Source organism: Nymphaea colorata, chromosome 6, assembly GCF_008831285.2.
Source record: "Nymphaea colorata isolate Beijing-Zhang1983 chromosome 6, ASM883128v2, whole genome shotgun sequence".
In the NCBI taxonomy this organism is placed as follows: domain Eukaryota; kingdom Viridiplantae; phylum Streptophyta; class Magnoliopsida; order Nymphaeales; family Nymphaeaceae; genus Nymphaea; species Nymphaea colorata.
In genome coordinates, this window is record NC_045143.1 from 9322500 (window position 1) to 9349351 (window position 26852).

At 37.9% G+C, this 26852-nt stretch overlaps 3 protein-coding genes across 6 annotated transcripts; all 3 read right to left on the minus strand.

Annotated features, from left to right (window-relative positions):
- Window positions 1–1432: 1432 nt before the first annotated feature.
- Window positions 1433–9957, minus strand: LOC116255563 (signal recognition particle 9 kDa protein). The gene is made up of 4 exons (XM_031631429.2): window positions 9668–9957; window positions 9492–9560; window positions 1902–1995; window positions 1433–1794 (listed from the first exon to the last, which is right to left on the minus strand). The coding sequence occupies exons 1-4, from the start codon at window positions 9737–9739 to the stop codon at window positions 1718–1720; spliced, it is 312 nt and encodes a 103-aa protein (XP_031487289.1). The 5' UTR covers window positions 9740–9957; the 3' UTR covers window positions 1433–1717.
- Window positions 9958–13699: 3742 nt separating this feature from the next.
- On the minus strand, window positions 13700–15955 carry LOC126410180 (transcription factor bHLH92). 2 transcript variants are annotated; one of them, XM_050078459.1, is made up of 5 exons: window positions 15866–15955; window positions 15463–15777; window positions 15068–15146; window positions 14831–14928; window positions 13700–14020 (listed from the first exon to the last, which is right to left on the minus strand). In XM_050078459.1, exons 1-4 carry the CDS (start codon window positions 15944–15946, stop codon window positions 14921–14923), a joined length of 483 nt encoding a protein of 160 aa, XP_049934416.1. In that variant the 5' UTR covers window positions 15947–15955; the 3' UTR covers window positions 13700–14020; window positions 14831–14920. The 2 variants fall into 2 exon arrangements, with proteins under 2 accessions (XP_049934416.1, XP_049934415.1); XM_050078458.1 differs by lacking the exon at window positions 13700–14020 and having other exon boundaries at window positions 14756–14958.
- Window positions 15956–18209: 2254 nt separating this feature from the next.
- LOC116256121 (CRM-domain containing factor CFM3, chloroplastic/mitochondrial-like) lies at window positions 18210–25806 on the minus strand. Of its 3 annotated transcripts, none has more exons than XM_031632343.2 (11): window positions 24747–25806; window positions 23437–23920; window positions 23189–23319; window positions 22247–22597; window positions 20577–20733; window positions 19771–20063; window positions 19570–19629; window positions 19360–19449; window positions 19078–19261; window positions 18638–18764; window positions 18210–18509 (listed from the first exon to the last, which is right to left on the minus strand). In XM_031632343.2, the coding sequence occupies exons 1-9, from the start codon at window positions 25671–25673 to the stop codon at window positions 19091–19093; spliced, it is 2664 nt and encodes an 887-aa protein (XP_031488203.1). In that variant the 5' UTR covers window positions 25674–25806; the 3' UTR covers window positions 18210–18509; window positions 18638–18764; window positions 19078–19090. The 3 variants fall into 3 exon arrangements, with proteins under 3 accessions (XP_031488203.1, XP_031488202.1, XP_031488201.1); XM_031632342.2 differs by having other exon boundaries at window positions 18616–18764; XM_031632341.2 differs by having other exon boundaries at window positions 18611–18764.
- Window positions 25807–26852: the final 1046 nt, after the last annotated feature.

A 26852-nucleotide genomic window follows, 5' to 3' on the forward strand; every position in this document is an offset into this window, starting at 1 on the left:
GCTCGTGAGAAGGTTTATATGGAGTTGGAAAAGACAAAGTGGTCCCTAGAACTGTGGTATCATCATCATCACTTGGGGAACACTAGTTTTAGGACTTTGAATGAAATGAATCCTTCTAAGTTTTTTCGTCAATAAAAAAATGATGTGCATTTGTATTCTGCGTGTACTTAAAAAAAAACTGCATTATTTGCAATTTTTTATAATTTTGAATCGCACTGCCTTCCCCTTGAACTTATTCATGCTGGCCTGTGAGGTCCATTCCCCATCCCCTGAAGGTTTTGCATATCATCTATGATCGTTGATGATTATTCTAGTTCCTCTTGGCTCTTTCCTCTAGTCAACGATCCTGAAACTTGTTAGTGTTTTCAAGTTTTCAATAATACTGTTGCATAAAACCATGATCTTCGACAGCTATTCGGAGTGAAGTTTATGGAGAAAGACATCTCTGATTTTCTTGAGATCCACGTCCAATAAAGATAGCCTTCCTGCCTACACATACCTCAACAAAATATGGTGCTCAAACAAAAAGACCATGATGTTATTGGATGGGAATGAGTATGACAGTACATGGTTTCATGCCATCCATCTTTTGGATAGATGACTTACATATGACGGCATATCAACAATCGATTACCCATTTTTGAGCTTCGCCAGTAGATACCCTGTAAGAAAATTTTCGGCCCACCATCCTAGAATGAGTAGTTGCATGTTTTTTATTGTACCGCTTATCCTTACATGGTTCCTTATGGAAATCCAAATTGGTCCATAAGTCTCAAGCATGTGTCTTTCTCAGTTATGTGGTCTATGATAAATGATATCTTCACTATAATAGACATTCAACTGGATGCATGTAGACTTGTTTTACTTAATGAAACCAACTTCTTGCCTTCAGGAAGAGATCGCCCTTAAGCAAGATGTAGCTCTGTCAGGTTGGCAGTTAAACATCACATGAAATCCTACCTACAACTTCATCAGGCAACACCTCCAAGCCACCACACACCAAATCATAATACCATTCTACCAAGATTAATTATGATTTCTAACCGTAAACAACATTACCTTCCCTTATCCCAACCTAGAACCTCTCAGGAACCCTCCTGTATGTCATTCATCTAATATTTCATAGACAAGCGCCTCCTATTCAAACTAGTGAAAACCCACCATCAGTTAGAATCCGTTCCATGGTTGCCTGGTCTGAAAATGCAACAAGTTAACCAAAAGTTTTCTTCTATACATTCAAAATCTCCTTCAGTGATATCAAACCTAACACAATAGAAGAAGATCGATAAGATCCTTGCTAGGTAGAAGACATGAATGATACGATGCATGGCTTAAACGAAAATCAAATGCCTAGCATGCATCTGTTGTGTAAGATAAACACAACTACATTGTTAATGCAGCGCTCTCATTGCTCACCGAAGACCTTCAGTAGTTCATCCCTTAAGCTTTCACAACTTAATAGTTTAAGTCAGGCATCTGTTATGCAACAGTAATATTACAATATTCAAAATTGATAAAACATTGCTCTCAATACTCTGATACTAAGGAATTTGAGCATTAAAAAGAACAGGAATTAGGTTCAAACCATGTAGATCTAAACACTTGCATTGGTTGTTCAGTTGTTTTTGACAACTATGATCGCAACTGAAGATCAGCAATGCAATGATATAAGAGAGGCCGACAATCATTACAAAAAAATAAGGCCCAAAGCCAGGAATCATTGCCTCCTACCTCGCCCTTTCTTAGACGTCTGGGTTTCTGCCTGTTCTTTCCCCGATACTTCAGTTGTATCCACTGCAAACAAGTAAGAATTATACAAAAATTAAACAAGTGAAACAAAAAACTATTTCTCAACATTTAAGTATGAAGTTCTTCATGAGAAGACACAAAATTTTATGTACCATCAGGACCACGAGCCATTAGGGTAAAAAAGATATTGTTCAGCTTCTCCATCTTTTTAGCATCTTGTGCTTGGTCTGTCTTAAATTTGAGACACTGCAATAAACAAAATTAAATTGCAGAGCTCAGAATAATAAGAACAAGTAGAAAAAAATTGAAAGCACAATTAATCAAATAATTAAAGCGGCCATTCAATTTTCGGACAAGTGACAAGACACCCATAAATGGACCTCCTTCTAACTCATTCACAATAAGACCATGCATTTCATGGCTTCGAGAAGGCTTTTGCACTTTAAGGCTGCGTTTGATTGCCGGGGTAAAATATGAGGAGCGGGTGAAAACTGTACGACAGTGAGAAATTTCAACCGGTTTGAAGTGAGTGCATCAAACGTTGAAAATTTTAACGTGAAAAAACTGTACGAACGGTTGAAGTTTAACGCTCAAAAAAATCCGACCTGTGGAGGTCGGATTTTGTCACACAGATTTTTTTGAGAGCCGTTAGCTCTCTTGTTTTTCCCTCTTTTCCCTGCGTCGACGCCCTTCTTCCCCTCTCCTCTCTCGCTGCCTCACCTCTCTCGCTTCTCATTACTCTCCTCTCTCGCTGCATCACCTCTCTCGCTCTGTTCGCGCCTTCTTTCACTCTCTCTTTCTTCCCCAATGCATCCATTGGAGATCCCCTCTGTTGTTGCTGGTTTCCCCTCCCGTTGAAGCCCATCTTCCCCTCTTTGCTGGTTTCCCCTCCCGTTGAAGCTCATCTTCCCCTCTTTGCTGGTTTCCCCTCCCGTGGACGGCATCTACCCCTCTATTGCTGCTTTCCCCTCCCGTGGACGCCATCTTCCCCTTTGATTGTGTGTGTTTCGCCCATTTGAAAGAGAAGTGCAGCATTCGGTATCTCTCTAGCCTGTGAATTTCTGCCTCTACCAGTCTGCGTTTCTGTGAATCTCTGCCTCATGAGTCTCGATATCTCTCTCGCTTCTCCTCCTTCGTGTTTTTCTTCCATTTCCTGCTTGTTTTTTTGCTTCGCCTGTTTGGCTTTCGCCATCGTGGATGCCTGTTAACTGTGCCATCGCTTGTTCACCCTCTCTCTCTCTTTTCTTCTTCTTTTTGATTTGGGCGTTTGATTTGCTCTTTTTGATTGCTGATTTGGTGATTTGCATTTTGGAGTTCCGATTTGGGAATTTTGATTTCTCTTTCCTTTTCCTAACATAGGTTCTGGAATGTATATGTTTTGCAGGTTGTTTAGGTCAAGTACTGGAATCATCCGATTTTGGTAAGTGTTTTTTAACCCTTGCTTTATATGGTTTCCACTTATCATGTTCTTAATGATTTTCCTTCTCTCCTCACCTCCCCTCTCACATAATGTCAGCACTAGAAGATGTTAAGTATGGCCTTCGCGGCTGAGATCTTTCACCAAGTTCATGTTCATGTGCATTATAAGTGGAAACCATATAGAGCAAGGGTTGGAGACATGCATAAGTGGATGATTAAAGCTTAATTACTTAAAATCATCTATGTAAATGGAAACATGAATATAGCGGATCATGCATATATGATATAGCGGATCATGAACAGGTTTTTGGGATTCATTTGGTTCACTAGATCATTCATATGTTATCATTTATTCATTGGGTATTTGGACCATTATTTTCACATATCTCTATACTTTATTCTAGTCTCCAACCCTTTGTTATGATTTCTCTCTTCTGATTTGAGGAGAACCAATAAAACAACAAGTTCTAATAGTCAGGAAAAAAGTCTCTCCTATTTTTTACCCTGTGCACCAAACAGTTAAATTTACCCTGCAAAAGTTACCATGTGCATCAAACACAGTTAATTTTACCTTGCAAAAAACTTCTCTGCAATCAAACAGGGCCTCAAATCGGAAGAGGGTTAAATTTCATCCTGTTTTTTTTTTTCAGAAAAATTTACCGTGGTAAATTTACCACGTTAAATTCTTCCTTGCAATCAAACAGAGCCTAATAAGAAAATTTTTACCCTTGAACAAAACAATGCTCTTTTTATTCCATATAAATTGGAACCTGCCATCAATACTGCCAACATTGAGTTTGATATTTCATCATCTGCCTGTATTCCAATTCTGTGTGTCTAGGTTCTGTAAGATTAGAAACTACACTTATTTAAAAGGATTAAACATCTGAAAGAACATAGATGTCAGAATTCAATGGCAACAGTTGACTCGGCATAGCAATGACTTGAATCAATGAAAATGCTTCATCACTATTTGAATCTCCATAACAATACGTGCAGCAGTATGTGCTGATCCATGTGAACCTGTAATCTCCTTCACAGCAGATTTCTTCCACTTTCTTTCTTTTCCATTGTCCACTTCTCGTATTTTTATTAGCTAATTTTTTCTCTCTTTTTTTTATTTTTTTTACATTTGTGGATTTTTAGCAATCAAACATGCCGTATCATTTTCTGTCATGCCAAAATGTATTTTATATATTTTTTAAGGAAAGAAATGGACACCAATAACCACAAAGCAAGATAACCTTATTTCTAGCTGACCAGATCTTTCCTACATATTAGCCTTTGAAGTTTGAATAGCTCAATGCTGTCATAACATCCATATCCTGCACATTTTGGAGGAAGCTGATCCCAATTATGCAAAGGTTCTGCACATATGATGCATCTGAACAATATCTGGAACTCAATACAATGGGAGAGTTCCATTTACAGGCCAACTATGGGCCTTCCCTTTAAAGTTCATTTCTGGTTTTGAAGCAACTTGACATTCAGTTGTGATATTCCTCATATTACTGATGCTAAGTCAGCTTCATTTCATGCTTAACAAGAACATGCCACGAAGGTCACTTCTTCACAATGATGAGAAGAAGAGAAGACACTAAAATAGAATAACTTTCAGCATGGACTTGTCCAAAGAATTTATGGCATCGATGATTAAAGAAGAAATTGGCACTAAGGCCAGTTGCTAAAAGTAATTTGGATTTTGGAGTTTCATGCACCCAGTATACTCCATCTAATGATTCTTCTCAGGCATGACTAGTCTGTCTCAAGCATGACTAGTATACATACAATCAATGCACCCATGGCCATATCCATCCTTTTTTACGTCCATTTTGTCCATTAATTAGATTTTTTAAAACCATCATATATATATATATATATATATATATATATATATATAAGATGGAAATGAAGAGCTCTCGATAGAAATTGAACTGCTCTTCATGTTTTCTGCAGCCTGACCACACCTGTTCAGCAGGACTTTCCAACGATTTTTTTGATGACTTAGTTTTCTTATATATATATATATATATATATATATATATATATATATGCCGGTTCCATCCGATCCCGGATGGGTGGGGGGTGGGGTGGAGGGGGTGAGAGCAGAGACTCTTCCGCCACCCTCCCTCCATCGTAATAAAGTAAAGCAAAAAATAGAAAAAGCAGAACCCTGAATGGCAGTCCCAATGACTTAGTTCTCTCTCTCTCTCAAAAAAAAAGAAAAAAAACTATATATATATATGATATATATGGCCATGTCCCCATACCCAAATTTTTTGAAAGTGCTCTGCACCCATATCCAAACCTATATTTATATATATATATATATATATATATATATATATATATATAGCCATGTCCCCATACCCAAATTTTTTGAAAGTGCTCGCACCCATATCCAAACCTATGTGACATAGCCATGCATGATATGTCATACGGACACGGCAAAATGGGCCACGTACCGGTGTCGACACTCCGACACTTGGACACGGCAAGATACGTTTTGGATCGGGTTTGGGTCAGACCCGATCCGAACCACTTTACCAACCCGACATTCTTTGTTTTGTTTGAGACTTTCTTTCTTATGGGTTATGAGATTGGTGATGAACAATGTTTTGTTTGAGAATCTGTGACTTTCTTTCTTATGACTTATGAGATTGTAAGAGTGAATTATTAATTTAATGTTTTTTTTTATTTTATTATCCTTTTTAATTTTTTAGAATATAAAATTTGCCATGTCCGCGTATCCTAAAATTTTGAAAATTGCCGTGTCCACGTACCCGTACCCTTATCGTACCCATACCCGTGTGACATAGCCTGCATGAGTACAAGATTAAGGACATATTTTCAGAGACAACTACAATATAATAAACAAATAAGAGTTTATTTATAAAAAAATACACAGGAATAAATTTGTTTCGCCACATTTGTGATTTATGAACAAAAACATGCATGCATGTGCATCAATTACATTTGGACGGGACAACTTTGGGCCAAATTAACAATATAATCTAGTACAGGTCCAAATTATAATGATCCATAATGACAGCACATAAATATAAATTTTCTACAGAAAAGCCAGTATGTCAATTCTGAAGATGGGACCAGTAATCACCAGAGGGTCACTACTTCTAATGCATATGACAAATAGTCCTCTGCCTGAAATTTCACTCCAGAAGGGAGGCATTTCATGAATTTCCAGTGAAGTGCATGTGGGAAGCTATGCAGCTTTATCTGAATTAAATGGCTTTCAAGTGCACCATGGCTTCTTTACCTAGTCTACAATTCAAATGGAAGAGCAAAATGTTTCTCAACGCAATACAATATTATTCTTGCTACAGTTTAAACAGCAAGGATTGAATTTACTTTCCTAATCTGGAAACTTGAAAACTGCCTAAGAGTGACTATTTTAATTGTTCAAAGTATTGTCACATAAACGCTTATTATTCGAAAAAAAACGCGTATGATACCCGAGAAATAAGTCAGCCGTATAAAACGACAATTTGATGCGTCTTTTTTTAAAGAAAAACACCAGAAAATAAAAAACCTGAAAAAAAGGGTATTATACACGTTTTTTTTGTATTTTTTATAATTTTCAGGATTTATTAAATGTTCTAAATTTTTTAAAAAATTTGTCGAGATTTTCCCAAGATATACAACTTTGCCATATTATACCCGAGAAATTCCTCGCCATATAATACCCGTACATGATATATAGACAATGGTTCAAACTTCAAACAAGTGAAAAGCACTATTTAATGACAAACTAGGCTTTAAAAGCTCAATAGATCTCTAAAGACCAGTCTATGAAAGAGATGGGCCATCCAATACAGCTTATTAGTTTTGTTCCTGGACGACTTTGAAGTTTGAACTCCTTGGTTTTCCCTAGGAAAAATCAACTCGACAAATAAAATATCAATGACTTTTCAATGCCAAAAAAAACATTTTAAAGTTTACTCTAGTGCACCGGGGAACTAGTATTCTTATGAAATCTCTTACTGTTATTGCATTTCAACGGAAACACTTTCCTTGTGATTGGGTGATCCATATGCGGTCTTTTCCGTAGTATCATGTATAGTTGTTTCTCTTGGAACAGCTGCACCTGTTCCCAGGAACAGCAGAAGGGAACACCCTTTTCTGCCTGCTCCTGAATCAGTGAATCAAAGACACCCATAGACTCATAGCAGTGTCCCATAAGAGAACAGTTTTTATCAATTTCCATAGAACAAGAAAAATTGAAAAGATGTGTTATCATCCCAAATTACACATAAGTTCATGAACCACATCCTGCTCACTATAAGATGACAAATACTCATGAGAAGCAGCTTAGTTGTCAAGACGGCTAGGCATGCCTAGCCTAAAAAGGCATTCAAAAGTCGTTGCAATTTTACTTAGTTATTTTTAATTCTAAAATGTTAGCTTTATGTTTTGTGTGTTAAGTTTGCATGTTAGCAAGTTAGGATTAGTCAAAAATCGACTTATAAAACAGCAGAAGAAAAGTTTAGTGAAGAATAAACCAGATGATAGACTTCTCATTGTAGAACTGAAACTGTGCTCTAAACGATAAACATGAAACATAAAATAACCAAAATAATACCTACTTTGAAACTTGTGCTCTCCAAACTGGACGTATGGTAAATGGCAACTGAATATGAACAAATCTGAAAGACTAAAAGATGCCTACACAACTCTGGCCTAAGTTGTCTAATGCATACATTAGCAGAACTCAAATCACACCTAAAATCCTAACTCAATCAATTCAGGTAAAAGATAGACCTTGCAAGCAATCTAAGTTCTGGACAGATTGTAATTTCTGAGATGCTTATAGCAAAAAAATCTCTGTGTTCAACATAGATTTTGCAACAACTGGTCAAATCAAACTCCCTGCAATAAAATTAAGCTAAAATCAAGAGATAACAGGTCTTGGGAAGCAAAACAAATCAAGTATCAGAGGCTAAAGTCACCCAAACACCCAATTGGACTAGGCGACAGCCTACATGCCAGACCCACACCCCACACCTAAGTGATGGACTTAGGCATGGGATGTGGACGGATGACTAGGCGATGCCTTGACAACTAAGAGAAGCAGAAATACATTAGAGAATACAGGTCGACATGGGGAAGAATCCATTACACATAAAACCAAATGCAACCCAAAAATGATTTAGACGCATGATCTCCTCAAGTTGATGAGCATAAATGATTGTGATGTTTGCAACAAGAAGGATTCCATAAATATGAATAAAAAAATGAACTCATGGACTAAACGAACTCAAAAATCATCCTAGGAATTTATTTATTAACACCATGAAAAATGTTCACTACTAAATACTAACTAAAACTGCTTATAATTTTCACCCATTTGGCTTCTGCTATTGAATGAAAGGCATGTGTAATAAGCTATTATTTGGATATAATTATACAAAAATAAATCCATGAGATTGCAATGCAATTGGCTCATGATATCCAATAAATTTCAGGGACATTGCATAAACTAGCCCTACATTAACAGTTTCAAGCCTGTAAGGTAGCCACTTCCAGCTAAAGGCAGAAGGTTAGAGCATCTCCACGTAGCCCCTATTCAGAACTTGAGATACCAATTTGTGCCCAGTATGGCCATTCCAGAATTCTGGAATATAAGATCGTGTAATATGGCTTCCTCCATCTTACCTCAATATGGCCCTTTTCATATGTATCCCCAGTTGGCATCAAGAGACAAATTTCTGATGTCAACACCTACGCACAGTTTCTTTTACAACTTAGGATGTCAGAAGCAATACAAATCATTTTTTTCCAGATCCTATCTTATCAACAGAAGATCACCCATATTCAAGAGAACTACACCAGTCATGCTAAAAAACGAACTGACCACAAGTATATAATACATGAGAAAAGCACATAAAGATTTGTCTTGCAACCAAGCCAGAATTTTCACTTCTCTTCTCAGTATGCTGTAAAGAAGACATGAAAACATCTTTTTCTAAAGAAACTGCAATTATCTATGCAAAATAGAATGAAACTCCAAATTTTGGCTCGTCGTTAGTTTTACGGCAACAATAAATTATTTAGAACGACACCTTTTCTGGTCCTTGATTGTACTTAATTTCAGACGGATAAAAGAAACCGAGATGTTCAATCTAGGACACAGAAGGATGCATCCAACCGCTTCATACTACTGGATGTTGAAACCCGGGGAAAAAAGGATCTACAAAATCGCGACATATGCTCCCAAAGATACCAATTTGAAAAAACAGCAACATATGACAGTTTACTGCAATCAACACGACAAACAAACGATCACCAATAACTGGGATTCGCACCTGACGGTTATCCGTGACCTTCAGCACCAACTTTCCGTCGCAATGCCGATACTTCATCACATATCGAGACTACCACATTGAGAAAACGAGTAGAAAATCAACGACAATTCATTGAACTCAAGAAAGAAACAAGAAAGCGGACGAAAAACACGACTCAAAGAGCGATGGAGCACTACCGATTGAGGGTCCGCGCGGAACAGTTGGACGGATCTCTCCACGAACTCGTCCCACGAGTCGATGTACACCATCTCTGTAGCGCTAAGAGTCCACCACCAATCGAGAGGAGAGATAGAGGAGAGACGGTGGACTCGAATTCCTTTCCCCTCGAGTCAGACGCTCTTTTCCACTTCCCCTTTGGGGTTTATGCGAAGGTAAGGAAAATTTGATCCCCTTAGAAAGTCCTCGGACTCGGGGGGTTTGTATATATTTTCCTTTGTCCCTCTCAGAAATATCGCCAATGTATTAATCATATCGCGGTACACAACAGAGAGCTAACTTTTCATGGCACTTGCACAAAGTTTTTCAAGTTGTCATCAACCTCCGTCCTCAAACGCCGAAACTAGAAATTTAGGTAAGAAGGTCCATCTTCATGAAGCAAAATTCTAAGCAAGTGTGGTCGGGGCTCCCAATCTACTTCTTGACAGTGAGCCCATCACACAGCCTAGTTATAGAATGTTTCCACAAGAATAAATAACAGAACTGGATGATTAGATTGCATCCTTATGATTGAAAATCAAGGTTCAAACCCTGCTTGCCAAATTTTTTTATTAAAAGAATAACTGAAACAAGTTAAGTGGATCTGGATCTAGACCAAGATTTGGCATGCAATCCCTACAATGTTCAATTTTGATAGATGTTCACTCTCATTTGTAAGGTCACTAGCTAGCATGTTCCAATACCTCTCTAGTTTATAGTAGGGGCGGAGCCAGAAAACTCTTGGTTAAGGGATACTAGTTTTAAACTTCAAAGTTTTTAAGGGTCACCACTTTATATCAATTTCAAAATAAGTACTTTTGGTGTTTGCATCGTTGATTGCCTACACGGTGTCTGCCCGGGCCCTGGCTTATAAAGAGAAGAGTAGCAGAGCAACATGTTGATTGGTATGGACAGTTGCTCACAATAACCCCACAAATTTTCCTTATTTTCACATGGGTGTCTTCAACTATTTGCTTTTTTATATATATATATATATATATATATATATATATATATATATATATATATATATATATATATATATATATATATATATATATATATATAAAGGATTTACCATGGAAGCCTCTTCTGATGAACACAAGGCAGAGCTTCCATGCTAGAACACCTTGGAGGCTGATTTAGTAGAAAAGATATGAAGATTGAAATGGTTAATGGAAGCCCTTGCATGATTATTCATGCAGTGGATGTCGAGGAGGGAAGCCCTTTATACGGACCGACATCTACTGCTTGTTTGGCTGGGCAACGGATTTAACTTTATCGTCTCACATATGCATAAACAATAGAGGGAGATTCGTAATCCAAGTTTTTTCCTCTGTGCGAAAGGAATGTTTTCTTGTGTTGATTCCAAGAAGGAGCACAACATGGTGATGAAGAAAATGGCTAGTGTTTGCGTAGACAAAGGCTTTTGGCAAGCCATTGGCCGCTGGATCTAGTAGAATCTTGTAGAATCCCCATATGCATCTGACTGAGAAATGTCATGTTAGAAATAGGCTCTCTCCCTCTCTCTCTCTCTCTCTCTCTCTCTCTCAAAACCAAAAGAAGAAATGAACAAGAGAAAGAAGAAGAAGATGCAAGATGTGTATGTGGTTAGGAGACAAGTTCTTCTAATTATAGACCACACAGAAATTTTCACTATTAAAGTTCAAGAATACAAGAAATAGTATTCTATATAGTAGGTTTTACATCGAGAGAAACTCAGAGTTAAATGAAAGATCTTAGATCAAGATAATCAGAGATGTGTGCATATGTAGGCCTCCATCAGCTTGTATGTGATCTTCTTGAAACGATGTTACAAGATGCATGAATGCCAATGGATCAGATTTATAGTTACTACAAAATTCAAACTACTCACATAATTTCACTTGAATAAGAATCTGCTTTTGACATCTAAAACATAAACATCAGAATTTTTACATTCTGGATGTGGACATCCATGAATATCATATATCTATCAGATTAGGTAAGAAAAATATCATACATGTATCTATCCCCAGTTATCAATCAAGCGTGAATTTTGCTGGAACCAACCACTTGAATTTAAGGACAAAGGTCACCAGAGTCAATACGACTCTCTTCGCTCCCTTTGGATAGAAGGGTGTATTGGCCTTATAAATCTCTACATAATAAATATATGTCAAAATCAGAGCAATAGATCCTTCCCTGGGCTACAAGTGCAGATGGCATTGGAACTTCTGGATTAGCAAAATTTCTTCCAAGCGCTCTTAGTCATGGAAGGCTCTTGTCTGGCTTTGTCTAAGAAGGAAATTTATGTTTTAATTGGGAAATCACAACTCTAATGGATCGTTTGTCAAATGAAACACTTTGTGAGTGTTTTATGAATCTGTCCTAAAAAATGACGTAGATTCACAGGCACCTAGTTACAGTGTTTCATGAATGTGCATCAATCTTTAGGGTAGATTCATGAAATACTTATATAATGTTCCAACTACCAAACAACCCCTAGAGCTTTTTGATTTTGCAGAATGATACTCTCTTTCTTTAAAGTGGGTTTTATTCTTCACAATGGAGAACAAGTTGTTGACTTTGGATAAAGAGCTTAGGCTACATCTAAACAAGCTTCTGCTGCATTTGTCAAGCTAGTAAAGAATCCTGTGACTTCTTCCTTCAATGCCCACTTGCAGAGAAGGCCTAGAAGTTTCCTACTAGTAATTTAGTAAATTTTATATGCCTGAGCTTCCATGGAAGGCTTCATGAAGCAGTTGAAAAGTTGAGAACTTTTCATTTAAATGGGGCTGGCTGGCCAATATGTGGAAGGTTCTCATACTCACCTTGGTTAGGAAAGATTTGGTGGCTTAAATATTTTTATCTACCATACAAATTGAAGAGCTTTGACTGATTGCTTTGGTCATGCTTTTTTGAATAGCATTTGTGATCATGACTCAATCTAGATTAAGGCTTCCCAAATGAGAATATCATGGCCACCCAAGTCTCGACAAAACAGGGCTCGAGCAAGCCTGAAGACCTTGATGGCAACTCAAGCCAAGCTATTGAGCATGGCTTGTCCGTCAACTTCATGTCTACCGAGTATTTAGTCCGATGTTCGCTTTTGTTTGAAACCCTTGGTGTTTTCTTTTCAATAATCTCAAAAACCTTCAGTGACCCACCAACAATATTTTCTGTTTTGTGTGTGTGAGTGTTCGTGTGTGGGTGGGTCTGATATATATATATATATAGATAGATTGAGCTCTTTTTAATCACAATTGCCCATTAGGCAGATGTAATTAAACACAATGCACCGGCCTTATGTTGTGACAGGTGTGTATATATATATATATATATATATATATATATATATATATATATATATATATATATATATATATATATATATAGAGAGAGAGAGAGAGCTCTTTTTAATCACAATTGCCCATTAGGCAGATGTAATTAAACACAATGCACCGGCCTTATGTTGTGAGAGGTGTGTGTATATATATATATATATATATATATATATATATAGAGAGAGAGAGAGAGAGCTCTTTTTAATCACAATTGCCCATTAGGCAGATGTAATTAAACACAATGCACCGGCCTTATGTTGTGAGAGGTGTATATATATATATATATATATATATATAGAGAGAGAGAGAGAGAGAGCTCTTTTTAATCACAATTGCCCATTAGGCAGATGTAATTAAACACAACGCACCGGCCTTATGTTGTGAGAGGTGTAAGCCAAATTTAAACCGGCCTTAAAATATCTTAAGTCCTTGAATTCATATTAAAAGATGTAGTGCATGGCACCAATGTATAATAAATAAATGTACGTGGTGCAACTGCCCACTCTGGCCTACATGTGGTGCTCCCACTGTACCCAATATCTATTTATTCATATCTATATACTGTCACTGATCGAAATTCGATTAGAAGGAAATCTGGATTTGATGGAATATTCAACGCCGATGTCCGAACCATTGACATCTGAGCAGCACTAATCACATGATCATCGATCGTCTGCACCAATTCGATCCACCTCCTCCTTATTTCCCGAGCAAATCATTTATTATTGCAGATTTCGCTGAAGACTTCCTCCTCCCATGTTCGTTCTATTATCAAGGGTCTTTTTCAAAGGCCAGACTGTTTATTAGTGACTCAGCTGGACGATGATCAATTCTGCACGTAAACCTGAGTGAACCTCAAGCACCGTTCATTGGAAGAGCTTTCATCCCTCCGAAAGACAAATAGAAAGAAAGCTTCGCCGGGAAAAGTTGAGGTCTTCAAGCCCGGCTTTGTATCTATGGCCGCCGATCGAGAAGCCTTCTGGTTGCTTTCGCGGCTTCTTTCATGTCCTTCAACGAACCACAGGAAATTAATCAGCAACACGTGACGGGATATAAACAGAGGTCCCAGGCCACTAGGTTAGAGATAGAAACCAGACTCCTTAAAATTGATTTGTCAAAATTTTTGCACAATCTAACCGTATAGCTACAAGAAACGTATATTAAACTAATCATTTTCAAGTTTAATAATGCTTTTTAACATGAAGAATAACGGCCCTTACAACATCAGAATTTTTTTACAGAAAAATCAATATTTTTCAAAAATGCAACTTCAGTAAAGACTTGTTTTATGTTAAATTAGTGTGCATAAGCAGTCTACAATATTCATATTTTGTTTAAAATATATTTTCATAAGAAAAAAAACAACTAGTTTTTATCTCTAACCTAAATAGTGTGGGATATACTAATTTTCCAATATATTTAGATATTGGCCTTTAAGCACTTAAAAAACATTTTGAAGCAGAAAAAAAAAAAACAAAAAGCAGGCCCAAATGAAAGGTCAAGCACTCCTTTCTTTTTTTGGAGTTTAGAGTTGCTTAGAACCTCAGTGGTCTTATGGTACATCTTTTGATTCAAGTGTCATGGATGCCATGATTGCTTCGGATGTTACATGTTAAAAACTATGAATTTACTCAGATGAAAGGGGTCCGATCTTAAATCCATGAATTTGAGATCGTAGAGATCTTGATCACCACGATCCACAGATCTCAAACACAACCAATATGAATCAAACTGAGGGTGAAACAATGCACTACTCAAGGTAACCAACTATACTACGTCTATTAAGGTATAAATGAACTTCAATAGTAAGGAGATTACCTGTCCACGCAAATCACATGTGGAAGCCAATAGTCGAATGTGCGCAAATCACATGTGGAAGCCAATAGTCGAATGTGCTATATATCCAGTCTACTTGCCTTTTAAAAATGAAAAAAGTGTTCCACCTACTAAAATATTAAAATTTATACAACCCCTCTTTAGATTAAAAAGGCAGATTTTAAAAGGAAAAAATCTTTATAAATTCAAAACTGAAAAAAAAAAACTAAAACAAATCACCTTCCTCATGGACGATCACGATCACTTGGTGGCTTCTAAACAAGAAGTACGAAAAGCAGACTTCGACGTTGCATGCAGGCTGCAGCACCCCAATGAAAGCAACGAGCATGCACCAAAGAAATTTATGGTCATTTCGACATTTTTGTAAGAAATAAAAGATTTTAAAAAAAAAAAATTTCACTTTTCATAGGAGGCTTCCTTATTATAGACAAGATGCATATACTTGTTTGGCAACCTCAGTGCACCAAAAATTATGCACAAAAATGGTTTATATAACCATCTTTCCAGGTAGAAGCCAAAGAATAAAAATAGATGCTTTAATTTTGATAAAAGAAAGTGGAATGAGCTTTGGCCTGTTGAGGTATTGCTGATTGAAATTTAATCCAAAAACATACCTCAGCTAAAACGTCTACCACGACAGAGACTTCTCGAGAGTCGATCCTCTCCGCCCTCAACCCCATCGCGCTCAGCCTTCTACCCTTCAAGCACTCTGCAACTTTCATGGCAGCATCAATGACAGAAACTGGTTTCTGCACTCTAATCTCTAAGCTTGACCTCTCCTCTCTCCCTTCTTCCCCACCCTCCTCCCTTCTATCCGCAAATCTCGGCCCATGGCTGGCTGCGCCGCCCCGTCTCTGCAGCTCCTCGTTCCTTCTCTTCAATATCTTCAGCTGCCGAGCCGCCTCTCGAACTATCGACACCTTGTCATTCTAAAAACAAGATTCTTAGAACGACTCCCCATTAGTTCATCTGAGCAAGAAATCCGCCATTAACAAAGGGAAAGAGAAGAAAGCGAACCTTGGATCCGCGGGGGAGCATGGAGTGCAGGATTCTGTATTCTTGCCTGAGCTTCTCCCTCCGTTGCCTCTCGCTCATCATGTGCCTGTAACCCTGATCCCGTTCCAGCATCCGACGGCCAGCATCAGCCGTATGGATCCTACGGAGCATCTCTATCGCCCGTCTGTTCAGATTCCGGTGATTTGGATTTGGACCCCAAGTTCTTGCTCCCGAGTACACTGTGAAAGCGCTGGAGGGCGCATCGCAGAGGTCCGGGAATCCGAGATCTGGATAGAACAGCTCGAACGCATCCATTTTTGGGTCTCTTGTTATTCCTGCATGCTTAAAGAAGAGAGTTGATCGATATATAAATACTGGTTTTCATCGGGTCCACATCTGAAGACCAAGTCCGATCCAGATGTCCAGAACAGCTGCGGCCACGTGTGCGCTCTCCTGAGACAAGGTCAAAGTTGTCCGACTATTGACTCGTGACGACGATGGGTTTGGGCTGCCAGACTTTGGTCGATCCACGGCCCAACTGTGGTCCAAATTATGATGCAAAATATTTTGGGACGTAGATGGGCCACATCTTGGTCCATATCCACGGATACCAACCTGGAAAATTCCAGAACATCCAGGAAATAACTAGAATTAGAGAGATCCAGAAAAGATAGGTGGGGAAGAAAACGATTAGATGCCCATGCACAGGTCACTTTTGAAGTTAGGTGGTGGAGCATGGTACAAAATTTTCTTGGTAGGACCAAACTAAATGCAGGTAGGATCAAACTAAATCTGAATATAAAAATACATTATCCAACCAAAATTTTTCAATACTTGTAATATATATTTTTTTTAAGTATTTGGGGCGAGCCACGACGTAGGTGGCCCCAACTACTATTAAGAATGTTGATATATATATCTGTAATGGATATATGACCTAATCGTTTTGAAAAAACAGATATAAAAAAAAAACAATAATATTTGATTTAGAAAACAAATGAGATTCAGGTTTAAAAAATGACACCGATTTGTTCAAATTTTAATATACATAAACATGTCAGATTTGGAACAAAATTAGTTCGAAATAGATTTCTTATATCTAATGCTCTTGCATTTTGAAAATTAGCTAGATTTGATTTAAAATTTAATTCAAATTCTGGATGTAAAAATTGTATTTGGATTGGATTTTGATCGTGAAATCAGGTTTCGATTCACATTCCTTTTTTTGTTATAATGCCAATCTAAATATGTAAATAGTCAGAAAAGCAGAAACTATTAAGAGTATATCTGACTCAAATTCAATTCATTAACACCCTGACATAGCCCGATGCTAGTCTTTAAACAAAAAATATTAATAAAATAAGAAAAAACCAAGCCTGTATATATTTGGAAAATCCTTTTATAAATGAGAATAACCAGCGCCAAAACGATCTAGTTAAGAGACATTTATAAAATTTATTCTTAATTTTCAAAGAACATAAATATGTAAATGAAAAAATTTGCTCAAAAATATCAAGATAAAAGATTTGAGCTCCCTGTGATCAGTCGGAGCCCGCACCTCCCTGCATGGCGGCATGTCATCATATCTGGCGTAATCATATTGACGACCAAGAATTTTTCTGGCCGGTGAGATTGAAATTCTAGAACATAAGCCTTTCGTTGACGTGATGGGCGTGCTGATGCACGAAGTCGTGAGGTATGTGATGAAGCATTCGAGACAACGATTGGTTGGTTCATTTTTTATTCTTCTATTTGCTTATTCAAAAAATAAGCTGAAAATAATTTCTCATCGTTTCATAACTGTTTGAACTGAACGGGTCGATTCAGCAAATGGGCGTCCTGGTAAATTTGATTTTGAATCATAAGCACCAACTTGATTATTTTTGCTATTTCTGTGTTGTTTGGAGAGAAATTAGGAGTTTTGAGCTTGGTGAGTGGGACTCTGGCGACACTGTGCTCGAGCATCTTGATTGCGCCACCATGGGGATGGAACGCGGAGAAGCAAACAAGTTATCGGAAGCTTGCATTGAGTATATTTGGTCAGTAGTCTTTTTGTTTTTCTTTCAATAATTGCATGTGATTACCAGAGTTTTCCTCTTGTTCAAAAAGGAATTGAGCCACCGCCTGCGATTTTCGATGTGCCAAGGGGAACTTCAAGAGTATTCGCGATGATTCTTATCACACATAGTGAGGGGGTTTTGTTAACTACGCATAGTTCCGTTGTTTATTTAATAGATCTTTTAATTAACACAGAGTGGTTAAGTCAGACCCTTAAGAAAAATTGTCACCGTCTTTGGTGATACAAAGTAAACACTTGCACCGATAAATGTTGCGGTTGTTCAATTGCTTTTCAAAAGGTTCACTCTAAAACCACAGAGAAATCATAGTTCACGTTGAATGCATTATTCGTACAATCAAGCGTCAACCGAAAATTGCAGAGATGTGCATATACATGGAGATCAATACCACAGAAAGAACCTATTTCGTACATCGCCAAAAAAAGGGGACGAATGGGGAAATAGATTTCTTTTGCTGTTTCTTGGTGGAACCAAGTAGCATGAACGTGACCATCTTTGAAATAACATGATGGGAGTACGATTTCCTTTTCACGAACAAGATGCTGAACCTTCAGGCGCCGACCACGTCTGGTAGTTCTTCTCGTAAGCTGATTTCATGGACAATTAACAGTAGTTAAAAATATGAAGAAAATGCTGCAGCGGCTGTTAAAGGATTGAGAAATTTGATAAAAGAAAATGACATAAGGACCTTACGAAATGGAAGCGTCATCGATACCAGGAAATAAGTAATTGGGCTGGACATAATTTACTACGTGGAGTCAATCTCATAGATAAGCCGTCCAAATTGAATATCACCGACAAACATAATGCCTGCACCTTTCCTTCAACAAGATGATATATCCCTGTACTTCGTCAAAGGCATTCAACAATGAGCCTAAATTCACATAAAACCCAGAACATCTTAAGTCTTCCAAGCAGGAAAAAGCAAAATAAATTTGTCAAAAGATGAAAAACAGAGGAACCAAAAGTAATGGCGTTCAATGCAAAAAGAAGTAAGACATCTGATTTTCAGCTTTCAATCCTTTGACTACAAGATTCCAACTTGATTAGAACCCCAAAGGCCTTTAACTTCTGTATCTCAAAACGGAGACTGTCATCTAAGCCTTCTTATGCTTCAATGTAATAAACACAAAAAACATGGGCATCAAACTTGACCTGAAATTTCTCTTCAATCATGTGACATTGTTCCTCCCCATCTCGTTGGGAGATTGCTATCATGTGCCGTAAAGGAATTAATTGCAGATGAATCTACACCATAACTTGATTCCTTAATGTCATCAAATGCATCTAGATCTTCATCTATCTGATAGGTCTCAAGATATGCTTCCTCTCCTTCATCCTATAAAAAAAGAGGATATTTTGTCGATATGGTTATACTTCCATCCAAGTTGGTTATCTTTTAGTTGCCATTTCATTTTCACAGAATAATAAAATCACCTCTGTATCTTCGTCATTAGAAGAATATGCTGAATCAATCCTTGCATATAGCTCATCATCTCCATGTTCCTTCACATCTTCCATTTGATCCTACAATGACACAGCAAAAAAATGAAAGTACGTCGGTTATGTTCTTCCAGTAGCAGTTATGCCATCCATCTTCTGTTAGGTTTCTATGGTTTACATCCTTGTAAACAAGCGAACACGTACTAGTTCATTGCGTAAATCTGCCACCCTTTTCTGAAGATTTGAGATATGAGTTTGGATTGCCTGTAAAGAGAAAACCAGCACAAGCAAAATCAACACGTGGTGATTTATTGGAGCTCTTTATGAAAAATAAGTTGGATGTCTGTATGTGGCTAGCATAAGCTAAAAGATAAACCCTAAACTTTCTGATGATGATGAAAGCACCTGATGCCTCTGAAGCTCTATGGATCGAGCTAAAGCCTTGCGCTTGGTTAGGAGATTCTTGGGCCTCAAAGTAGGTGGCCTCTTATAGTCCTTGCCTCGGTAAACAATCATGGCATACCCTTTGGATACCCTATCCACAGAGACCAGTATACCTCCACTTTCTGCCTCAAGCGACAGAGCTATGTTCTTCACTTCTGCGAACGTTTTTGCTTTTACAATTATTTTAACCAGCTCCCTGTACTTCCAATGCAGATGCATGTTTTCAACTGTGCCGTCAAAAACTCCTCGTCTGCCTGCATTTAGCCAAGCGATATCAAACCCATAGTCACAAAAAAAGAAAAAAAAATCGAAAAAACACATTAGAAACACGAAAAATAAGTCAGCCGAAAAAACAGCAAAAAAGCTCCCTTCCTTTCAAATGCCAAGACTGAAAAAAATACGAAAAAACACTTTTTTCATTTTTTCCCACGCTTTCCCATTTTTTTCCATTTTAGTTTTTTTTTCATATTTTTCAATGTCAGACTTCTTTTTTTCATTTCTAATTTTTATGTGTTGCTTATCTACTTATTTTTTGGGTAGTTTTGTTAGTTTCTCCTTTACTTTATTTTTCCCTAATTTTTAGGATTTTTAAATTTTTAAAAGTTTACTGTATTTTTTCTTTTTTAAAAATTTGCCATATTATACCTGAAAAAAAATCTCGCCGAATAAAACACGAAAACAATATTTGTGGCTATGATCAAACCTCCTATTCAAAATTTCAAATCATAAATAATAGAGGATTATTTTGAAGGTCATAGAGTAGTCACCCAGTAGCAGGAATGCTTTCATTCTAAGGCCAAGCTTCCGAAACATGAAGCGCTCCTCATCACTGATGCTTTCTGGATCAACTGAAGATTCTGCTGGCTTCAAAAATTCTTCTACTTTGGCTAATGCTTTTTCTGCTTTCATTAATTTCCTCTGGGCCTGGCATCTCAGAGAAAGGCATATTAGTATCAGAAGGCAACAAAAATGTTGGGAAACTAAGCCTTCCTCTGGCTACCTCAGGCAATTTTGAATAAAAGATTTTTAAAAAGAGGAAAAATATGTCTAAGCAACATTTATCACCTAGTTGGTTTGGCCTCAACATGTTCCTGACAACTAAGCCATTCCTTGTTGAAAAATTGTTTTATGCAATATTTGCTAAGAAAATCCACGTGTTGCCATCAGACATTTTGTCTTCCAGACAGCCCCAACCCAAAGGATAAAAGCAGATCAAAATCCATATATAATTAGATTCTCCACATTAGATTGTTTACATCATTCTGTCCCCCATTCTTCATATACTTGCGAGGTTATATGAACAAACACAACAAGATAATGTGTTTTTCATGACTTCTAGTTCTTCCCATAGAAAGTAAACAGAAAAGGAAGAAAATCCCAAATAAAATAATTATAGCCTTAAAATATGGACATTAATGCCCATGACATCTCCCAAATACTGCAAATGGAGACATACAGAAGAGAAAACATAATCCGAAAAGTGACTCTTCTTCATATCTGAGAGTGGAAAGAAGTCAGGAATTTCATGCACATAGGACCAAGGACAGTAAGGAATTTTGCAGGCTGGCCCAGATATGGAAGAGACCAACTATTTGCCTCAGGTCCACTTGGGTGTATTTTCTCAATCAACCTGAAACTAACTTCAGCTAATCATGGCATTGTGTTGATATAAGCAACAGATGGAGTCATGGTTGTGGCTTATGAGGATTGAAGTAGTTTATCATACATTATCCGTTCATGACAGATCAATCATGATGCATGACAGATAATCGAATAGTCCAATTCGATTCACGTGAAGCTTATAGGGAACATGGAACCCAGAACCTTCCTATCTGATTAAGGAACTAAAAAGCCAATTCATGCACATATGACCAATGAGTTCTACAATATACATGTTAGAAGCTAAAGAGATGATATTTTAGTTTCACTAGAGATTACATACATCCTTGTCTTTAAAGGCATTGATTTTTTCAAAAGATAATCTGAAGCAGACTTTGAATCCAAGTTCAATATAGTTGTTACACAAAGAGAAGTTACAGCCATCTAATATTAATCCATCCAATGATAAACCTGTGGATATTGTCTGATGCAGTGATTAGAGGGTTAGCGCTAATTGCTGCGGCAAACTACAAATAAAATGAAGAACAGAAAAGCAAATTGAATGGAAAGGAAAGCAAAATAAATTTAGGGTTTTGATTAATCAACATCTAATGTCCTCCAAAACAACAGATTGCCTGTAAATAAGTTTTCCTAACTATTTGGATTTGGGTTCCCATATTGAGAAAAAAAGGTCCCAAATCCAAAATAAAAATGAAACAAATATGTAATCAAATAAATAAATTCAATCAGATGAATCTAAATCTAAATGAATAGCTCCTGCATCATTGAATCTACCAGCTGAAGAATGGTTTGGCAAATATACATAAACCAAACTCACCAAAACCATTTTGTTCTCAAGCTTCCTCACTAAATCAGCATGCCTCGCCTTTTCTGCAGCCCTCTTCATCATTTTCTTGTCTCTTTCATCCAGTTTCTTTCCCCACCGAGCACTGGCTTCAAGTGTTTCCCCTAGTGTGCCAGCAGTATGAGGCTCTGCACTTGGCTGTACATCTGAAGTAACTGATAGAGAAGCTCTCCACCGTGCCCTTTCCTCTTCATCCTGCAAGGTCTTGGCCAATCTTTCCCGCTCTAATAATGCTTCTGTTACTTCAGCAGATAAGAAATTCTTACCCCTGTAGAACACAAGGTAGTCCTTGTTTCTGGATAGAAGTGTGCCTCCTGTTAGTTGCTGCATTCAGATACAGCAACAAATAGTGAGATAAGTAACAAAGTCAAAATACTCTCCATCTGCATGTATGATAACAAAAAACATCATCAATATTTTGAAAAAATGTGACATTCAGAAAAATATATTCAAAATCCCTTACCAATGAAACATGTCCGAGTATTTCAAAACATCAGCTAATCACAATAATAACAGAATGTTTAACTCATACATTTTATGAATATGTATTGCCCTTGCTTTGCTTATAACTTTCTAAGAACAAATATCTGTATTTCCAAAATTTATTATCTTTTCTTTCCATTTGAGAATGCCCAAGATTTCCAGTCTAAAATAATGTTGACCAAATGCATTTAAATTTGGCTACAAAATCCTAATACTTGATGAAATCATCAAAATGGACTCAATAAACACAATAAGAACAGTGGAATTATCAAAGGACAAATAGTGGTATAAACATGAAGTGTATAATCCATCATTCTGAATTTGGTAGACAAGGCCCTGCATCTGAAAGAAAGACTATTAAAAAAAAAAACCATAAGGTATGTCAGATATTTTATATAGGCTTGATGCTATTTATTCATATACATTTATCACCTTTATATCTTCAGCCATTCTCTCACTAGTAGTGACCTGAACCCCCCGCTTGAGAGCAATCTTTGCAATAGAGCTTTTCTCCCATAGCTTTATCATTGCCACTGCTAAGCCTTGATGCTGCCTGCTTCTCCCTGTAGAAGAGAACACACATAAGGTTCTGTTACAATGACACAAAATGTCTGTCCAAAAGTCAAACCAGAAAAGTTCAAACTGGACAAAGAAAAAAAAAACAATAAGTAATGTTGTACCTAACGCGAAATGAGGAGGCAATACCCTTGCAAGTCTTCGAAGAGATGTCATTTCAGTTGTTCCAAGTGAGCGTTTGACCCCATAAGGTAGAAGTCTGAACGGGGGTTTATAGCCAGCAACCACACCAGGAAGAAGATCTGCATCAATTGGTAATGGATTGCAACCTGGCCAATCTGTGAACCTTGGACCTAGACCATCTAAAAGTTTGTCTATTTCATGCTCATATTTGAGTTTTTTAGAAGATTCTGAAACATCTTTCTCATCGCTGGAGCTTGAACTGGATGCCTCACCACTGCTAACTGATCTGCTTTCAGGCAAATCACCTTGAGCCACACCAGGTTGTAGATCAAATGTACTTGGACTAGTTCTGTGTTTGTTCTCTCTATATTGACTATTTTGCTTAGATGAAACCTCATAATTCACTCCTCGATATAAAGAAAGGGAACTGCCTGACCTCCAAATCACCATTCCTCCAGTCTTCCTCTGACATTTAGTAAACCGCTATAAGTTTAAATAGGTAAAGTACCTTTTCTGTTAGTACTAACAGCGATGCTAGCAGAACTAGTCTGCACTGTGCCGACAGCTCTGAGGCTATTTGATGCAGGTCAGCTTTGGCAAGTAATATAGATATTTGTGGGACTGCATATAGGATGATTTTGGGGGGATGACCCATAGGGAATATCTCAATTTTTTTTTTCAGGACGTCAGTACCATAATTTCAGTAATGGTCAATATGATTTTTTTTCAATATGCAGATTAATAATAATTTGCATTTGCAAGTCATGATTGAAAACCTTACGGACTACAAATGTCAAAAAAGAGAGCATGATTGAGAAATGCTTCCGAAATGATGGCCTAAAGTATTACAAAGAAAAACAAAAACTCTAACCTACTCAGATCATTTGGCACGTGCTAATAGAAAAAAAAACACCAGTTAGTTCCGTTCTCTGGGTGGCAAGTTAGATAATGAACCCCATACTCGATCAGACTCAGGAAGCATCGTGACAGCATTGAGAAAGAAAGAATGTCCAGAAGCCATTTGACGTCTAGATGCGAATGAAGAATGCAGCAAAGAAATCACAAATTACAATAACTTTAAATTACGATCCCAAATATTTTAAACGCCAACCGTCAAAGGCGACATACGGTTCCAATATCTTAATCACATACACGTTGAATAGAGAAGTAGCAATTAGTTAGTTACTTCTAACTATCAATTTCATAAGAAATTTAATCAACCATTGCAACTCGTTATGGATGAAATGCAAACAAATCAAGAAAATGAAACAGCGACGATGAAAACACTCACTTCCAAGATTTCATGCATCCTTTTCATGTTGAGTGCAGGTGACCCTTCACATTTGATTCTGACCACCTCTGATTTTTTCCATTTCTCATGAATTGCTTCCACGATCTCCTGAGTAACACCCGCGCCGCCAATCTTCGTCTTCCCCTTCGTCCGAATTGCCAAATGCCTCAGCCTGCGCAACTCGGATTCTGGAAGAGTCAATTCAGCAAACGATGTTTTGCTTCTTCTCTTCCTCGCCAAGCTCCCATCTTCTAATACCTCTTGAACCCGCTTTTCCCATGGAAACCGAGCCTCTCCGTCATCATCCTCGAAGTGCTGACCTAGAGGAGACTCTGCCGAGAATCCTCCTCTCGAATTCGGCAGAACACCTGGTTCAACGTAGAAAATGTCTTCGACTGAGCCTTTCTCCGGCCACCTCTCTTCTCTTGGCTCGCCCTTCGAGCGCGCCGGCGGATCAACATAGCCAAATTTCTTCAATTTCTCCACAATTCTGTCCATTGTACTACCACTCTCCTCTTCCAAATCGTTCCCCATGTCCCCACCACCATCCTCCTCCTCACTGGAGGCCTCACCATCTCTGTAGTCCAACACAGGTTGAGGCTTCTTCCGAACACTGGCTTGCTGAGCATCGCCCCATTTTTCAAGCCACCCACCATCGGTGCTATATGTTCTCCCATTTGAATGATTTTGAAGCGCTTGCGATTTCGAAGTGTACAACTTATCGTTTTTCCTCGACAGGTTGTCCTTTATAGCCTCTGAATCGATGGAGTTATAGGAAAAACGACACAAAGAAGAAGCGAAATGAAGACTTCTTCGAGGTGGGCATGTCATTCCATATCTGAAGAGCAATGGGGTTGCCGGATAGAGAGGCCGAGTGGATGAAAACGCCATCGGCGGACTATAAACACGAAAGAGAACAAGAACCATGCAGCAAGAAAGCCATCTTTGGAATCAACCACAAAGCATCGGAAGTTCGTGCACAAGAGAGGAGAAAATAAGCTCAAATGTTGCTCTGTGTGTGCGCGTGCGGGAGTGGAGAGGGAGGAAGAGGGAAAATATCGTCTCTGATCCACGTCTTTGGAACGAAGAGACGCAGACGTATGGGTCGGATATCCACGTGCAGATCCGGTTTGGTTGGATGAATCCCAAGGAGGAGGGAAATCGGGTCGGATTTGAGGGTCCAGCACGTGAAGCCGGGTATTGTTTATGAAAGTCCAACACAAATGATGCACGTTCCGGATGAGCGAGTGGGTTATCAAGCCTTGTTTTCAGGTCCAAACCTACATCAGGAGCTGCATCGGTTCTTATTTCTTTTGTTTTTAGGTCCAAAACTCCAACGATACCAAATTGTGAGTTATCTAATCTGAAAGCAAGAGCCAAAGCTCTTGTTCTTTTCTTACTCCCAAAACTTAGAGCTGCATCAATACTTTTCTCCACATACTTTAACATGTAACCACATACTTTAACTTGTATGTAAACTTTAACATGGAAGACTCATTCCTTTATAAAAAAAAAAAACATCCAACTGCTTAGTTTTACTGGTTTACTTCCCATAAAAGTATAAGCAAACAGGTTTTGGTCATAACGAGAAATCCAGCAGTTGAACCAACTGCGATTAGAAGATCTGGATTTCAATTGAAGTCTACTTGTGCTGAAATTCTTCCTTTTTTTGATATTAGGGTGTAGAACTGCATTGATAACAAGTGGTGAGTTATCTAACTACGAGGGCAAAAGCCGAAGCCCTCTTCTTTTTCTTGCTCCTATAGTCCAAAACAGCATTAGTACAAATTAATACAAATCTCTACATGCTTTTAACTTACCCGTAGAACTCACCCCGAAACACAGAACTCATTTTGTTGTAGTGGCTTAGATCAAAAAGCAATAATAGCAAATGGGTTTTAGTCATAACGAGATATCCGATCGAACCAACTGCGACAAAGATCCGGATTTGGGTTAAAATCTACTTGAATCTAGTAGAAGTCTGATCAATTGCTGAATCTACTAGAAGTCGACCAATTGTCACCTTGAGAAGAGGAAGTGGAGGGTGGACGTACAGGTGTTGTGTTTCATAAAGGTCAGGAGCATATCCCCGCAATCCTTCACTGG

What these genes read in the sequence shown, in the direction of transcription:
- LOC116255563 (XM_031631429.2), bottom strand. Translation starts at nt 9,739, where the DNA reads ATGGTGTACATCGACTCGTGGGACGAGTTCGTGGAGAGATCCGTCCAA. An exon ending in AGGTCACGGATAACCGTCAG is followed by an intron (nt 1,996 to 9,491) that starts GTGCGAATCCCA and finishes TGTTTATTGCAG; the next exon opens with TGTCTCAAATTTAAGACAGA. An exon ending in AATGGCTCGTGGTCCTGATG is followed by an intron (nt 1,795 to 1,901) that starts GTACATAAAATT and finishes ACTTGTTTGCAG; the next exon opens with TGGATACAACTGAAGTATCG.
- LOC126410180 (XM_050078458.1), bottom strand. Translation starts at nt 15,946, where the DNA reads ATGATGAGCGAGAGGCAACGGAGGGAGAAGCTCAGGCAAGAATACAGA. An exon ending in TGCTCCCCCGCGGATCCAAG is followed by an intron (nt 15,778 to 15,865) that starts GTTCGCTTTCTT and finishes TCTTGTTTTTAG; the next exon opens with AATGACAAGGTGTCGATAGT. An exon ending in CGTGATCGTCCATGAGGAAG is followed by an intron (nt 14,959 to 15,067) that starts GTGATTTGTTTT and finishes TTAATATTTTAG; the next exon opens with TAGGTGGAACACTTTTTTCA.
- LOC116256121 (XM_031632343.2), bottom strand. Translation starts at nt 25,673, where the DNA reads ATGGTTCTTGTTCTCTTTCGTGTTTATAGTCCGCCGATGGCGTTTTCA. An exon ending in TTGAGAACAAAATGGTTTTG is followed by an intron (nt 20,734 to 22,246) that starts GTGAGTTTGGTT and finishes CTGAGATGCCAG; the next exon opens with GCCCAGAGGAAATTAATGAA. An exon ending in GAAAGCATTCCTGCTACTGG is followed by an intron (nt 20,064 to 20,576) that starts GTGACTACTCTA and finishes GGCTAAATGCAG; the next exon opens with GCAGACGAGGAGTTTTTGAC.